The sequence below is a fragment of the Dromiciops gliroides genome, chromosome 3 (genome assembly GCF_019393635.1).
Source record: "Dromiciops gliroides isolate mDroGli1 chromosome 3, mDroGli1.pri, whole genome shotgun sequence".
NCBI lineage: Eukaryota > Metazoa > Chordata > Mammalia > Microbiotheria > Microbiotheriidae > Dromiciops > Dromiciops gliroides.
In genome coordinates this window covers 178,136,198-178,153,737 of record NC_057863.1, presented here as the reverse complement: position 1 = coordinate 178,153,737, position 17,540 = coordinate 178,136,198, and the positions used below count along the sequence as shown (strand labels likewise).

The 17,540-nt window shown below is 36.0% G+C and overlaps 1 protein-coding gene across 16 annotated transcripts in view; it reads left to right on the top strand.

The window, feature by feature from the left end:
- DCUN1D2 (defective in cullin neddylation 1 domain containing 2) overlaps positions 1-17,540 on the top strand; it is a 39,417-nt gene that overhangs the window by 5,523 nt on the left and 16,354 nt on the right. Inside the window, exons 1-6 of one of the 16 annotated variants that reach the window (XR_006355455.1) lie at positions 2,014-2,156; positions 5,353-5,569; positions 9,020-9,188; positions 11,953-12,083; positions 13,285-13,975; positions 15,769-16,082. Coding sequence is in view for 12 of the 16 variants with exons in the window: in XM_043990603.1 (XP_043846538.1) it covers positions 2,127-2,156; positions 5,353-5,569; positions 9,020-9,188; positions 11,953-12,083; positions 13,285-13,457 (720 nt within the window). In the remaining 4 variants the exon portion in view is untranslated. The other 15 variants (XR_006355456.1, XR_006355458.1, XM_043990603.1 and 12 more) reach the window with 15 other exon arrangements.

Below are 17,540 nucleotides of genomic sequence, written 5' to 3'. Positions count from 1 at the left end.
GTGGAATAGATTAGGTACACAATATACTGAAGCATATGCACAATAACTTAGTGTTTGATAAACCCCAAAATGCCAGCCATGGGGGCAAGCATTCACTAATGAACAGATTTTTGGGAAAAGTAGAAAACAGTGGCACAAACTAGGTTTAGACCAACATCTCACATTGTATACTAAAATAAGCTCAAAATGGGTACATGATTTAAACATAAAGGGTGACATCATAAGCAAATTAGAGAACCACTGAAGAAATTTATTATCAGAGCTATGGATAAGGGAAGAGTTCATGACCAAACAAGATAAAGGGAGGTCTTCAGGAGGTAAAATGGATAATTTTGATTACATAAAATTAAAAAGATTTTGTACAAACAAAACCAGTAAAGCTAAAGTTAGAAGAGAAGCAGGAAACTAAATGTTTTGCTGCAAGTTTCTCATTTCTAAGATTTATAGGGAACTGAGGCAAATTTATAAGACTAAGAGCCATTGCTCAATTAATCTCGTCAGATTATGAAAGGGCAGTTTTCAGAGGATAAAATCCAAATTAGCAAACGTCATATGAAAAAATTCTTTAAATCACTAATCATTTACTTTTTTTTTGCCTATTTTTTTTTTGTAGGGCAATGAGGTTTAAATGACTTGCACAGGGTCACACAGCTAGTAAGTGTCAAGTGTGTGAAGCTGGATTTGAACTCAGGTCCTCCTGAATCCAGGGCTGGTGCTTTATCTACTGCACCACCTAGCTGCCCCCTAAATCACTAATAATTTAATAAGTGCAAATTAACACAGCTCTTAACATTAGTTTGGCTACAGTGACACAAAGGAAAACGATATGCTGGAGGAATTGTAGGAAAACAGATACTTTAATGTACTGTTCCTGGAACTGTAACCTGATCTAGCCATTTTGTAAAGTAATTTGGAATTATTCCCCAAAAGGTATTAAATTGTACATACCCTTTGACTTAGTGATACTGAATAAAGGGAAAGGCCCCATATGTACAAAAATATTTATAGTAGCCCTTTTTGTTATATGGTAAAGAATTAGAAACTAAGTGGATGCCCATCAATTGGGTAAAAGCTGAACAAATTATGATTTATTAATGTGATGGATAACTATTGTTCTGTCAGAACTGATGAAAGGGATAGATGTTTTTAGAAAAACCTGGGAAAATTTGTATGAATTGATGCATAGCTAAATGAGCAGAATCAGAATAATTTGAATAACATTGTAAAAATTATCAACTTAGTAATTAACACAGTGACCCACCACAATTCCAAAGAACTCATGATTAAACATTCTATCCACCTCCAGATATAGAAGTGATGGACTCAACAATGCAGAACAAATCAGGTTTTCCCTTTTTTTGGACTCGGTGATTGAGGGAAACGGTTTTTGCAAGACTATAGATATTCTAATAGCTTCGATTTTCTTGCCTTAATGGGTGGGGGAGGGGTTAGATTGAGGGAGAGAATTTGGAAATGAAAATAAAATTGAATTTGAGAATACAAATAAAAGTGATAAAAGCGATAGTTTTTATTTGTATACCTGAGTATAAAGAAAGTGCCCTTCAGGAGCAAAATTCTCCATATTTAAGGAGTTAGAATACATTTTCCTTTGTTTCTGAAGTGTCTGTTGTATTGTAAACCGCTTCATAAAGTTTTCCAAAAAATAAATAAAGCAGTTGACTGGCGTGTGAGGAGGGGGCGTCGGGTATCTCGGGCCCCGTAGCGGCCAGAAAGATGTCTCATTCAGCCACATAGGTCACAGTCGGTGCGGAGCATGTCGGGAATTGTAGTCCTAGGCTCGTCTCCCCTACACTAGTCGCTTCGGGGTCTCCGCATTCCCACAAGTTCATCTTGCACAGCGCGCGCGGTGCTCCTCTAATCTCCGGGAGAGCGAAGGATGCCCACCGAGCCCAATAACGCCGCCCCAGCCTAGAGCTGTTAGGCTCGAGCCCTGTTTTCATTTGTAAGCACCGTTCCCCCTAGTGACCTATTCCGATTTTAGAGGGTCCGAACGGGTCCAGCGGCCCAAGAACCCTCGGCCTCCGCGCCTCGGCTGGCAGGAGGGGGCGGGGCGGGGGGGGGCTACGCCTGCGCGGAAGGCGCTAGTGGCGAGTCGCTGGGCGGAGATGTTGGGGCTGAGCGCTGATGTTAAAATGGTAGGTGGACCCTGCGTCGCCCCCTGCCGCGGATCTTCTTCCACCTTATCTGTTATCTTCTTGCTTCCCCTTCCTTGGGGAGATCCCGGCGAGGGTGGAGCTGGGGTGGCCGCCGGGAGCGCTGAGGAAAGCGGAACAGAGTAGGGAAGGTCATCGGGAGGGGCGGGGGGGGGGGGGACTCTCTGCCGTCCGGAGGGGAGGGGAGGGGCGGGGCGAGGAGGGAGGGGGCCCTGATGGGCCAAGAGAAGTGGAGACCTGACACCGGCCGCTGCCTTCGCCTTTTTTGGCCTTCGGTTTTCCCCCCGGGCTGGTTGGACAGCTCCCCCGCCTCCTTCCCGCCCCTCCCTCACGGGGTCTCTTTTCTTTCCGAGTTTGGGGGGGCGAGGATCCGAGCCTTTCGGAAGAATTTGAAGTGCCCGGGGGCTACGGTGTTTGCTAATTCTCCTATTTGTGCCGGTAGAGGGTTGTAATTGGCGCGGAGGTGAGCCGACTGGGGAGGCTGCTGCCTGGTAGCCTGTGTTTGTGTGTGTGTGTGTGTGTGTGTGTGTGTATACGTACGTACATACTTAAAATGCATTCGTTTTAAGGGAGGGGGTGGAGAGAATTGTGGAAGATACAGTAGATTATATAGTATATATATGTGCGTGTGTGTGTGTGTGTGTATGCGGAAAGTATCTGGTGGCTCTCACCCCTCCCCGATTGTAAATTGTATTGCATCTGCTTAATGCTGCTGTCCCCCTCCACCCCCACCCCAATACTCCAAGGTAGGGCATAACTTGACTTTCTGTTAGTTTATTTAGACCTTTTAAGGACCATCCAAAAAGAAAGAAAAAAAATCCTTTGCCACCTTGGCTAATCCTTGCCTCCAAGCTCCAAATTTGTTAAATGTGTGCTCTGGAGGAATGGAGGAAATCTGACTCCTCTTTGATTAAAAAGAAAAGAAGCTGGTGTACAGATAGTCATTTTGATCCATTTTTTGGGCAATAGCATAACTGGAAAGTTTAGGTAAAGTTCCAGGGGGAAGTAAAGTGATTAAACCTTCCGAAGATTTTCAAAGGCTTCCAAAGTTTGTACATTGGGATAAGTGTGTACCTTGTTTTACTGCAAATGGATGTCATTATGAAAAGTTGTATGTAAAGTGGATTATTTTAAGTTAGGTCATTTTATTGTTTTTAAATGTTTTCTATTTTTAAAATGTTTTAAAATTTTTAAAAGAAGTTTGCTATGTAAAAATCTTGTGAACTTTTGTAAAGCACATCATCTTTCTCCATTTTTCTATAAATCAGGATTTTGATTTATGCCTTTAATATCTTAAGAAATAAATGATGACACACTCCTTTTGGGTCACAGTGTGTGTTTTTTGAGGCAGTGCATTTAACTAAAAGAAGAATCACTTTAATGAAAATTACCCAACACGTTGTTGGAGTTGTTTAATTTAGTTGTTAAGTTTGCTGAACTGTGTAATTAAGCCTAAGAGAGAATTTTCTTTTTTTTTGTTTGTTTGGTTTGGTTTTTGGTGGGGCAATTGGAGTTAAGTGACTTGCCCAGGGTCACACAGTCCATGTCAAGTGTCTGAGGCTGGATTTGAACTCAGGTCCTCCTGACTCCAAGGCCAGTGCTCTATCCACTATGCCACCTAGCTGCCTCAAGAATTTTCAGTTAGGAATTATTTTACCTAAGTGGTTTAGACTATTTTAAGTATGTATACTAAAGACAATCTCTTGTGGTTTTTTTCATGGAAAGTTTTGATATACAGAAAAGTTAAGTGGCCTGGATCAAATCTCTTGGACTGTTTCAAGAATTTTGTGCTGAGTCTCCTATCTTAGGATCTTAGATTTTAGAGATGAAAGGGAAACTTTAAAGGTCATGCATCTGCTCTACCTTTCTCATTTTAGAGATGAGGAGCACTGAGGCTTAGAAGTGAAATGACTTCTTTAAAGTCATATGGTAGGTAGCCGAGCCAGGTTCTCTGAGTCTAAGTCCAAAACTCAGTGAAGTGACAAAACATTATTGTGGGAAATGGGCTGCCTATAATTTTTTTAAAAGTATTTCTAAATGTCTACTTTCTAGGCCATAATTATATTAGCTGACATATATAACTTTAAATTTCTTAATATTTTTTTAATACAGAGGAAATATCTGAAAGCGGCTTGCTTAATACTTATTCATTATACTAGTGCTGTGAATAGATTCAATGATCACATTCCACGTTCTTGAGCAAACTAAGCATTCCCGAATGAACTTCAGGAGCTAATGAGTTATCTCTCCCCCACTCCCTATATGCTATATCTGGTTGTAAACTTAACTATATTAAAAATCTAAGAGTACTTATATATTGTTTTAATGCAGTTCTATGGTGTTGAAAAACTTAACATTTTTGTTTACACTGGCTTAAAGCCCCTAGTATTGGCTCAATTGTTGTTTGATTAGTATTTTTAAAAAATATATCCATAGCATAAATTCCTCCTATGCCCACTTTCAGTAGGCATTTGTGTTTTTTTTAAAGTGAGGCAATTGGAGTTAAGTGACTTGCCCAGGGTCACACAGCTAGTAAGTGTTAAGTGTCTGAGACCAGATTTGAACTGAGGTCCTTCTGACTCCAGGGCCAGTACTCTATCCACTCTGCCACCTAGCTGCCCCTGGCATTTGTGTTTTTAAAATCTATTTAGAAAGTTACCTTTGTGCTTTAAATTTTCTTTTTCACTAATTTCTATTCAAGACAGCTGCAACAGTTAGTGAATCTTTAGACTGAGAAGCTTCAGTGATATTCTTAAATTAGGAAGCTTGATATTATTCCTTAGGGAAAATGTGTACATGCCTGCATTAACTTAAGAATATCAGCTTTCTAATAGGCCTGATTTACAGAGTTTTTAAAGTAACCATGCTTAATTGACAATAGAATGTGTAAAGATCAAAATATATTATGTGAAAAGATTGATTATTGATAAAAGTAATTTTAAGAGGTAGACTTTACATATTTGTTACTATATAGATGCTGTCATTTCAATTTTCAGAAGAATGTGCAGTCTTTTTAACTGATGAAGAACAAGGCTTTGTCTTCCTGTAATTCTGAAGTGAAAGTTGTCACCATACAAGAAAAATAAAGCCACTTAAAATATAGGCATTAGTAATAGAATGCTGAAACAAACTTCTGGATTAGCTTCATTGGCTTTCCTGCTTCTTTTGCATCCCAAAGCATAAGTTTAAATCATCTCAGAAGGACAAGATCCGCCAGTTTATGACATTTACCCAGGCTGGTGAAAAGACTGCTATATACTGTTTAATGCAGAATGAGTGGAAACTAGAAGTGGCAACTGACAACTACTTCCAGAACCCAGACTTATACTACAAAGAATCCATGAAAAATTCAGTAGACAAAAAGAAGTTAGAACAATTGTATAACAGGTATAAAGGTAAGGATGGCTTTTTAAAGCATTGTATAAACATTCCTAAAACTTTTAGCATCTCTTATTAAAAAGATATGTTTTAGAATAGAATGTATGTTACTATGTAAAACAATTCTTTCAGCTACCATTTCCATTATCTTCTAACATTCAGTTTGCAAAACCCAATTTAGTTAATCAGACAACTATTAAAACAGTTCATTCAAGGTAGAGAGTTGGGTTTTTATTCCTGCCTCTTATGCTTAAGGCAAATGCAACAGGAGGATAGATAAAGCATATCGTCATCATAAACAACAATAACGACAATAATAAGTTACATAGCATTTTAAGGTTTGCAAAGAGCTTTTTTCATGTACTATCTCATTTGAGCTTCCCACCAACCATATTACATGCTTTGGATGGAATTCCATTATGATGGAATTTGAAATATATTTTATTCTAATCATCACTTTGATATAGTTTTGTCACATAGTGTTTTTTTCTTCAGTTCCAATTAAAGATGCTTTTTTTGGAATTCAAAGACCAAATCACAAAAATGATTCAGAATTACAAATGCAGCATTGTTTCCAGCTTACCTATCAGAGGAGGTTTCAACATTAATACTTAGTTATTGTTTGAATATTGGACAAAGCCACTTTGAAAAGAAGTGATTTGATGTAATCAATTTATGGTTGATTTTTTTTTGCTTGCTTTAAAAAAAAAGTTTGAAAATCAGTCGTGTTTAGAACAAAGCTTTCCAAACTCAAATGTGGTTATGAATGTAACAATTAATATACATGCATCTCCTTGGAGATAGCTTTTAATAGCTTGAAAGTGTTTATTATATTTTCACAAAAATAACTCAGTGATTTCCAAAATCTGTATAAATTGCCCTTTCTATCCTAAGGTTTATTGGTAGCACCAAAGACTAAAATATTGTTAAGTAAAATTCCCATTTGTTTTATTTGTGGATTTCATTGGGGAAGATTTTTTTTCTGAATATTTTTTATAAATTCTAAACAAAAGATGTCTAACAAACGGTTTAGTATATAAAGAATGAAAGAGAATTGTATATGAAATTGTAAACTGTTACATAGTTTTTAAAGTGCATCTTAAATGTGGCTATACTAAAATTGCCATTTGTGCCCCATTTTGAAGTTTTTTGCTTTCAGAAGTATATTTTTTCATGTTTTATGTATGTTCCTTTTTGTATGTGTATCTATCACTGTCCACTAACTCCACAGACACCCTCCCACGCCCAAATAGAAACACTTTCTTGTATCATATTAATATAATCAAGTGCAATAAAAATCAACACATTGACCAGACCTGAAAATTATGTCTCAAATCACCTGTTGTCCGTTTCATCTCTTCCAAGAGGAAAAAAGCATCCCTCCTCAGGCCTCTGAAGTCATGACTGGTCTAAAACCTTTCAAATTTGTTTTCCTTTACGTTGTGATTGTCATGTTAATTGTTCTTTTGCTTAACCTTGTACTTCCCAAACTAAAACAATTTTGGTTTAGATTGTTAGAACTAGGTTTTAGACCAGGCCAAATACTTTTCATATTGAATATTATGTTTGCTTATCCCCTTTGCATATGATTAAAAATATTGAGTATTGCATGTAAATAGCTTTAAAAAAACTTAGTTTAAAAACATTCTGGGATAGAATTACAGGTTTATACTTAATGAAGCTCTAAAAAATGAAAATGTTTAAAAACACCTTTTAGAACTACTTTTACATAATTGTTGAACTGACTTTTAAAAAATTAGCTGATAGGCCTTTCAAATATTTTTCAATAAGTAGTCTTTATATTTTAATAACATTTTAATTTGAACTTCCTTCCCTCCCCTTTAAATAACTTAAACTAGAAGACACTGTATAAATCCAACAAATAATAATGTCTTACTAATTTTATTTTGTTTGGGTTTTTTTTGGCGGGGCAATGGGGGTTAAGTGACTTGCCCAGGGTCACACAGCTAGTAAGTATCAAGTGTCTGAGGTCGGATTTGAACTCAGGTATTCCTGAATCCAGGGCTGGTGCTTTATCTACTGCGCCATCTAGCTGCCCCCTATCTTACTAATTTTAAATTACTATTCAGTATTATATTTTTACAAACTAAATATATTTGCACATATACACATATATGTTCACAAATATTGGGTCTTATACTAAAAGAATTAAAAAATATTAGGTAGAAATGTCACAGCAATTAAGCCACCTTAAAGTTTCATCAAATATTAGTCACAATTTTTCTAAAATTATTTCATTGCCTGGGTAACATGTTGACCCAATTTTTCCATTACTCTGAAGATATGTAAAGTCAGATATGGTGTTTTGTGAGATCAGAGCATCATAAATCAGTTTATAGTGACTTCACATATGTTTATAGGTATATACAGGGTATGTGTGTGTGTGCGTGTGTGCACTTTAGGCTCATCTTGAATAGTTGTTTTTACATGCCCTTCTCCATATGGAAGACTGAGATTGTAGGAAATTATAATACAGTAATTACATTTATGCCATCAGCAATAACACAGGTATAATAACTAAGCAAACCAGAATATAGTTAAATGACCAAAGTAAAATTTTGCCTTTAAAAAAAAACCCTACACCCCTCTTACAACACACCAAATATACATATGAATAAGTTTTGGAAAACTGTTTTCTTAGCCATTACTGAATTGTCATTAGATAAATTACATAAATATTGCCAAGAATTTTTACTCCCTCTCTATAGTTTATACTTTGTGTTTGAGGGTACATGTTTTATCTTGACCCAGAATAGTTGATAATGAATTGGTATTAGTGGAAATATGAACTTGTATTATAATTTCAAATTATGTTATAAATATTTTATGGAGATATTAAACCTAATTTGGTTTAGTCTTCCCAAGCTGCTTTCACTGATATCGCATGATAGTCACTACACAATATTATTTCCAATTAAAGCCAAGAAAACCAAACTTATTTTTGGTTTTCATACAATAAATGAGTAGATTAATTTTATTTCCAAATTGGAAATAAGAAAATACCTCAATTATTAAGTTCAGACCTATAAAAAAAGTTAAGTGAAGGATATATTTTATACAGTGGCATCGGAATGAATTTTTCTTAGTCTTACCCTGTTATAGAATTAATATTTAGAATGTTATTATATACTTTATGTTTTGTCATCAGTAGTGGTTATTTCCTATTGGCAAGGTAGCTTTTTTGTCACCTTTGCTGTTTTATTTTATTCTGTAGAAGTTAATTTGTTTTATTTCCCTCTTTTGTTCTTCAAAGTGTAATACTTTTAAAAAACATTCCACTTGTTTAGACCAGTAGATACTATTTTATTAAGGAAAAGTTGTCTTACCATCTTATTTCCTGTATGTGACAAACATTGGCTTAACTATGGAGTTCAAAGCACCCTTAGACTGTTTTGTCTTTTATGTTAAAATGATATAATTCTTCTGTTTTGAAATTTTAAATACAGACCCACAAGATGAGAATAAAATTGGTATTGATGGAATTCAACAGTTTTGTGATGATTTAAGCCTAGATCCTGCCCATATCAGTGTTCTTGTCATAGCATGGAAGTTCAGGGCAGCCACTCAATGTGAATTCAGTAAAAAGGAATTTATAGATGGCATGACAGAACTGGGGTGAGTAAATCTATCAAATCTACAATGCAGAATTGCTGTCTTTTTGCTTATGTCTTTCACCATTCGTTTTCTTTTCTTTTTTTAACAAGTCCATGGACATCAAGTTCTTATATCATTTGTGTAGGTCTCTGTGTCTTCCTATACCTATCAATTTAAGTGATTTAATTGGTTTCCCTTTCATTTCTACCTTAATGATTTGTACTTGCCAATTTTTTTTTTTGGTCTGAACTTGTAACTTCATTGGTATAGGGAACTCCTGGTAAAGAGAAATTTCCTCTTCCAATGCACATTAGGAGAGTTACCTGGGGAGAAGTTAAGCGACTTCCAGGGTCAAAGTGGTGGCAGAGGCTAGACTGATGCTAGCTAGATCTTACACATTGAGACCAGCTTTCTAGCTATTAGGCTTTCTCATCAATGATCATTGAGATTTATGTATTGTTTTCTAAAGTTTACAGAGTAAAATTAAAGTGAGGAGCAGCTAGATGACACAGTGGATAGAGCACTGGCCCTGGAGGAAGGAGGAAGGAGAACCTAAGTTAAAATGTAGCCACAGACACTTCGTAGCTGTGTTATCCTATCACTTAACCCCAATAGCTTTCAAAAGCAAGTCACTTAACCCAGTTGCTTCTGAAAGAAGGGAGGAAGGGAGGAAGGAAGGAAGGAAGGAAGGAAGGAAGGAAGGAAGGAAGGAAGGAAGGAAGGAAGGAAGGAAGGAAGGAAGGAAGGAAGGAAGGAAGGAAAAGAGAAGAGAAAGACAAATGAGAATCTTACTATAACCGTGGGAGATAGATACCTAAAAGTTTCCATTTATATATGAGGAAACCTAAATTCAAAGAAGTGATTTTGCTATGGTCACATAGCTCATAAGTGTTAGAAATGATGTTTGTGGGGCAGCTAGGTGGCGCAGTGGATACAGCACTGGCCCTGGAGTCAGGAGTACCTGAGTTCAAATCCGGCCTCAGACACTTAACACTTACTAGCTGTGTGACCCTGGGCAAGTCACTTAACCTTCATTGCCCCACCAAAAAAAGAGAGAGAGAGAGAAATGATGTTTGAATCCACTTCTCTCCTGAATTCTTTTCACCAAACCAACACAGCTTTTTGTTCAGATTAGCCCTTCTTAACTCCTTAAATCACTTATTTCACATCTACTTTTTTCTCCTCCTAATTTTGAATCCTTACAACCAACACTGTAGAATACTTTCTTTGTCTACTTTCACTGTTATTTTACTTCATTAAAATTACATTATTTTACATTAAGATAAAATTTAGAAAAATGCATTTCACTAATCTGTTCACTTGAATGCTATCATTGAATTACGGTCCTTTACTATAAGTATCCCTTAATACTTGAGAGTTATAAAATGGGGGCAGGGATTGCTTTCATTCAATATTTAATTTAAGATTTTGCTATGTTATTGGGCAAATTTTTGATACTAATGAAAATAGGTGAAATTATAACTGTCTTGTATTTCATGTGGTAATGGAAACGCTAACCTGTTTGACAATAAGTTTTGACCCTCTTACAGGAAAAATATTGTTTTGGGAGAACTGGTTTGAAATCCTTGAACTAGGCAACAGAAGGAAGCTTTATAACTTTTGAAATAAAAGAATTCTCTTGAAACAGAGGGAAAGCATAAAAAAGCATAAGTATTTGGAATGTGACTCTTCAGTTCTGCGATGTGCCATGTTCTTGGTAGATACTTAAGAAATATTAATTATTAATATGGGACATTTGCTGTGCTTTTTCAAGTTTTTAAATCTTAGTAATATACACATGAAAAATATTAATATCTAGGTACAGAGCAAAAGAGACCTATTAGAGAACTATGCTATTATTAGTTTCTGATCTGTCCATCCCAACAATGGTTTGTAATCATAATGATACTTTTTGGAAATAATTTTTAGTATTATTTTTATTTTGCTGTTGTGGAAAGCTCTCCCTGAAGCTACTATTAAAAAAGCAATTGTTGGCCTTTGTTCAGGAACAAAGTGTTTCATATAAGGTGATTTTTCAAATAATGGACCTTTAACCATTTAAGCATAAATACTTTGCTATGGTACAATATTTATATTATGTTATAATATGATATTTGGATAAATCCATTTTGGATTGAAGTCTTACTAAATTGTCTGATGTTTCCCAGCCTTTGGGGATCATATGCCAAACAGAATTTAACCTTTTCTTGATAACTTAGTTCAGTCATTAAGAACTTCAATTTTCATGCTGTACTATAAGGCACTGATGTCCTTGGGACCTAATGATGTGTATAGGTGTTGTTTGTCCCCCTTCTAATATGCCGTTTCTTTTCTTTTATGGTTTGAGAAAACAGCTGAATAGTAAGACACTAAGGGAAGCCATGAGGCTCTGAATAGACTTTCATGCATGAATAAAATGTTTTTTTCATTCATTTGTGAATTTTGTAACAGCAGTGCCATTCCTCAAAGACTTCTTAAGAGTTCTCTGTCATTTAAAAAGAAAATTTTTCTAGTTTAGGTTGCTGAAAAAAATGTGAGATGTGACCATTTTCTTTGTTATACACTTAAAAAACCTTAAGTTTCATTGTAGTTCACTATGATTTCAGCTTTTAAAGGTCTTTAAATATTATCTCATGGGGAAGAAGATAAATTACACTTTATCAGTAATATTTTTGAATGTAAGTTTTGGAGACAAACCAAGTACTAATACAATATTATTAATAAATGTGTTTCATAAAACTTTTCTGTTAAAAATATTATTCACTGATTAACTTTTTTACACTAGGTGTGATACTACAGAAAAATTAAAAGCTCTTTTACCAAGAATAGAACAAGAGCTAAAGGATGCAATAAAATTCAAAGATTTTTATCAGTTTACCTTTAACTTTGCTAAGAACCCTGGACAAAAAGGTTTAGGTGAGTATAATAAATGCCAAGTATATAATACTGTATCAGATTTCCAGTGGTATTATATACCTTCAATATTGCTGTAGATACTAGAAACTTCACTGAATTTTTATTTTTTTCTTCAAGATTTTACTAGATAGACTAGGCTGGGATAGTAAGTATTTTGACAAGTGAATTCATATCTTTTGATTTTCAGGTATTCTCAGAGGTCTTGGAGAACTTTGAACAAATTTTATTGTGTAAAATACTTTGTGATAGACATTAACTTAAGACATCTCTATATCCTTGCATGACAGCACCATAGTATATTGATATTAATCTGATGTTGACATTAACTCCATCTACTGGGAGCTCAGGAGTTAATAATAATAGGGAGGTCAGCAGTTAATGTTTAATATCTGTCTACTGTTTGAAACTGATGGTGTCAGTTCTTAGCTACTTTTGGCTAGTATTAAGATTAACTCAACCCCATAACTTTAATATTGACAGTAACAGAAACATGTTAAACTCTTGTCCAATGTGAATGCAATGTATAAACCGAAATCTAAATCAAGCTACATTTGAGTACTTTCATGGTTTTGTGGAATTGCCTTGGTGGTCCAGATAGCTTTAAGAGTATGAATGATATTACTTATTGGAGAATTGACATTTTTAAGGGTTTTTTTCTTTTCAAAGCAATAGAACAATTTAGCATGTCTTTAAATGTTTAGCAACCCACATTGTCCCACAACTTAAGCTAAAGTTACAGTGGATTTTTGGTTTGTCTTAATAAGGTCCTACCTACAAACTTCAAAGTATTTTATGGTTTGTTAGAAAGTATAAGAAGAAACATTAGAAAAAGTGTTTTGAATTCATAAATATTTCTAAACTTCTAAGATGCTGATAAAACTTGGGGAAATAAGAATGGTTTTAAACATGAAGATAATATGGAATATACTATATAGAAAATCCTAGACTCTCTGTCTCTTTTACTTACAATTTTCATATAAATACTACATATGTTCTGCTTTTGCATTGGAGCCAAGTAGAGCTATAAATATGTAAGGGTGTTTTTTATGCCTCACAAGTAAAGAAGTGTAGAATTGCCTGTTACCTAACTACTACTTCAAAGGTGATTTTCAATTTTCTTCCTTTTCTCCTTCTTGTTTCTCACCCATATCTGTTGGAATTGCTCTTTTGGTTTTTAATTGTTCATGTTCTTGAACTGCAGTGAGTCTGTTGTCAGCGTTCCCGTTTCCTTTAGGCTGCTCCGTCACATCCCAAAGAGCTTTTTTTACCCTGCATGCCACTGCCTTGCAGATCTTGTGCCTGACACCTCAGGAGCACAGCCAGGCCTCAGAAAGAGGGTCCTTTAAAGGAAACCACTTGAGTCGATCCACTTAAAACATGAAAAGCTGGAGGTATCGTTGACTCCTGTGGGAGAACAATTGGGAAAGTATGGATATCTTTTTCCCTAACCAGGGAAAGCGGGTGAGCAAAGCTGAGAATCATGTGAATTATGTTAAAGTACAGCAACTAGCTCTAAAAGCAAGGGGTCTTACAGATTTCATATTTATTAAAGTTTTTAACAGCATAGTATTCTTCTTCATTAGAATTCTTGAAAGCCAGCTGAGGTCACATAAAAAAATTCATGGGATCTCTTTATGAAGAAAATTATTACTATTTCACTTGACTTTACTTCAAAGGATGACCTGATTATTTTAACAAGAAGCTACAGAAACAAAAGGGAGTAACAACTCATTGTCAGTACTGGAAAGACTGCTCTTCTTTGGAAATAAGAAGAAAAAACTGGAATCAAACTGGGTTCCCCTCCCCCTTTTTGTGTCTACCTCAGCTAAATTATAACTTAAGTGAAGAAAGGATTTGAATGCTGGCCTTCTTAATCATGGATATATCTGCAGGTATCTCCATAGCCTTCCAACCAGATTTTATATCTATATATATCTATATATATCGATATATATATATATATATATGAGGAATGTCAGCATGTCACCTGGAGAGGGATAACAAAACTATAATAAGTGCATATTCCAGAAAATTTTAGAGGAGGCAATAAAGGTGGCTGTCAAGAAGAGGACTGCAAAACCTGACATCTGGACCCCTCTTGGATTGAGTTCTTGTAATGTCTGCACATGAGGAATAATTTGGCTTACAGGAGTTTTTCATTCCTATGAAAATGCTTTGAAACATTAAATAATATATGTTTTAAATATTTCTTGTAATAACATGTATCTGTATGGAAGAATAGAAGGGTTAAATTTTTTTTTAATCTAACCTTCAGTAAAAAAAACTTTTGCACAAACAAAACTAATGTAACCAAGATTACAAGGGAAGCAGAAAACTGGGAAAGAATTTTTGAAACAAATATCTCTTATAAAGGCCTCATTTCTCATATATAGAGAACTGAGTCAAATTTATAAAAATACAAATCATTCCCCAATTGATAAATGGTCAAAGGATATGAACAGGTGTTTTCAGACAAAGAAATCTGAGCTATCTATAATCATATGAAAAAATGCTCTAGATCACTATTGCTCAGAGAAATGCAAATTGAAACAACTCTGAGGTATCACCCCACACCTATCAGAGTGGCATATATAACAAAAACGGAAAATATTGGATATTGGAAGGGAAAGCTGAGATGCCAATCCACTGTTGGAGTTCTGAAAAGATCCAACCATTCTGGAGAGCAATATGGAACTATGCTCCCAAAGTTATAGAACTGTACATACCCTTTGATCTAGCAATAACACTGCTAGGTTTATATCCCAGAGACATCCCCAAAAGATAAAAAGACCTATTTGTACAAAAATATTTCTAGCACCTCTTTTTGTGGTGGCTAAGAATTGGGGAATGGCTAAACAAGCTGTGGTATATGATGGTGATGGAATATTATTGTGCTGTCAGAAGGGTTAAATTAACCTCCCCCAGTACCCTGTTAGCTGGTTGCTGGTAGCTCTGCCCTTACCTTGGAATTATCATCCAGTTCTTCCTTCAGGGGCCTTAATACTGCCCTCCCCTTATCCTAGCTTCCTTTTTCTCCCTTTTTGACACTATAATATCCACTTTTTTATGTGGACTTGGCCAAGAAGTCATTTATTATACTTGTCCCAGATGTAGCATATCATGGTATACTATTTCCCTATCAAATTAATTCTTAAGTACTCAATTGATCCACCCCAAATTTTAAGCTGCACTCCTAAAATATCTCTTTGAAAAAGAAAAACATATATATTAGCATACACTAGAAAAGGAAGAAATTTCAGCCCAATTTGATGATGTGTATTTGTATTTTTTAGATACTCCCAGTAGATTAGTTGCCTGTAAGAAAAATAGGGGCCTGTGATTATATTTGTTCAGTAGAAAGAGTGTTGGATTGGGAATCAGAGAACCTGGGTTCAAATTCGAGTCCCACCACTGGCTATCTATGCTACTTTGGGTCAGTCACTTAAACCTCCCCCTGTCTCACTTCTCTCATCTTTCAAATGAGGTCGATATATTAACTCCTTTTTGTGATGTTCCTTCCAGTTCTAAATCTATACTTAGGAACAACTCTCAGTGCCATAGGTTGATGGTATCACACTCAAATGGAAGTGGATTCCTAAGGGGAATATATTGACTTAGAAAACCACAAATTACCATTATGTTGTATTGTATTTTCATTTATTCTTGACACTTTAATCTGGTTCAGGTCACTGCGGAGTTTTGCTGGCATCTGACACCTCTGCCATAGATACTGCTTCCCTGAAACTCCAAGGTTGCTCACCTTAGGTAGGGAGGGGCTATTTTCTTCAGTTTTGGTTCTTCATTTTTCTATAGCAGGGTAAGTGACTAAGTCTTCATTTATTTATTTATTCCTTCATGAGGATATTAAGTGAATTCTGTTAAAAACTGTCCTTCCTGATAGTTAAAAGAAAAGGAAAGGCAGGTGGAGTGTTTTATTTTCATTTTCCTCTTTCTTTTCCTCCCCACCCCAAAAATCATACCTTTTTTTTTTTTTTTTTGACGAGGCAATGGGGGTTAAGTGACTTGCCCAGGGTCACACAGCTAGTAAATGTCATGTGTCTGAGGCCGGATTTGAACTCAGGTACTCCTGAATCCAGGGCCGGTGCTTTATCCACTGCGCCACCTAGCCGCCCCCAAAAATCATACCTTTTATAACACCAGCTACCAGTTAGAGGGTTGGCTTTAGAGCTAGGCAGAGCAGGGAGCTTTTTGTCTAAAATGTAAAACCCTGACACCTGTCAGTTCAGCATTCTGGCAATATTCCTTTTTTCCCTGAAGCCATTTATCTATCTATCTATCTATCTATCTATCTATCTATCTATCTATCTATCTATCTATCTATCTATCTACCTATATGTCTGTCTGTCTATCCATTCATTCATTCATTTTTTTTTTTTTTATTTTTTTTAGTGAGGCAATTGAGGTTAAGTGTCTTGCCTGGGGTCACACAGCTAGTAAGTGTTAAGTGTCTGAGGCCAGATTTGAACTCAGGTCCTCCTGAATCCAGGGCCGGTGCTTTATCCACTGCACCACCTAGCTGCCCCAGCCTTTTATATTTTCAAGTCACTTCCCCCTGCCTCCCCCCCCCCCAGAGGGGAGGAGTTAAGCTATTATCAACTTCCACCTTCATTATTTTTTTGGTTTTTGTTTTTTTGTTTGCAAGGCAATGAGGGTTAAGTGACTTGCCCAGGGTCACACAGCTAGTAAGTGCCAAGTGTCTGAGGCTGGATTTGAACTCAGGTCCTCCTGAATCCAGGGCCAGTGCTTTATCCACTGCGCCACCTAGCTGCCCCACACCTTTATTATTCAATTCAATACTTATTAATGACCTGGTGTGTGCAGAACATTGCACTAGAGGAAATGGGGAATTTAAATAAGATTTGGTTCTTACTCTTACGGAACTTAAGAGTCTAGCAGGATATGACGGGGTGGATAACTATAATCTCCTTTTTTCTTTTTGGTGGGGCAGTGAGGGTTAAGTGGCTTGCCCAGGGTCACACAGCTAGTAAGTGTTAAGTGTCTGAGGTCAGATTTGAACTCAGGTCCTTCTGAATCCAGGGCCAGTGCTTTATCCACTGCACCACCTGGCTGCCTCTGGATAACTATAATCTAAAATTATAATGAAGGTATATTAGCAAATAGAGCTTTACATATAGTGGATGCTTAAAATTTGTTGAATTGTTTGAGGTACAAAGTACAGTATAATTAGAATGTTGGGGGAAAGAAGAGAAACCTACAGAAAAGCAAGGAAGGCTTTATGAAGAAGGGAATAGTTGAGTTTAGGCTTCAAAGGATAGGCACGAGTTAAGCAGGATAAGGGGTGAGAGAGAATTGGGAGAGGTAGGGTTTCTTTTAAAACACTAACTCACCAAAGAAAAATAAAATAAAACACTAACTCATAAAATAAGACACCACCACCTGATAATTTTAACATAGGTGGAAAAAGGACTTGACTGC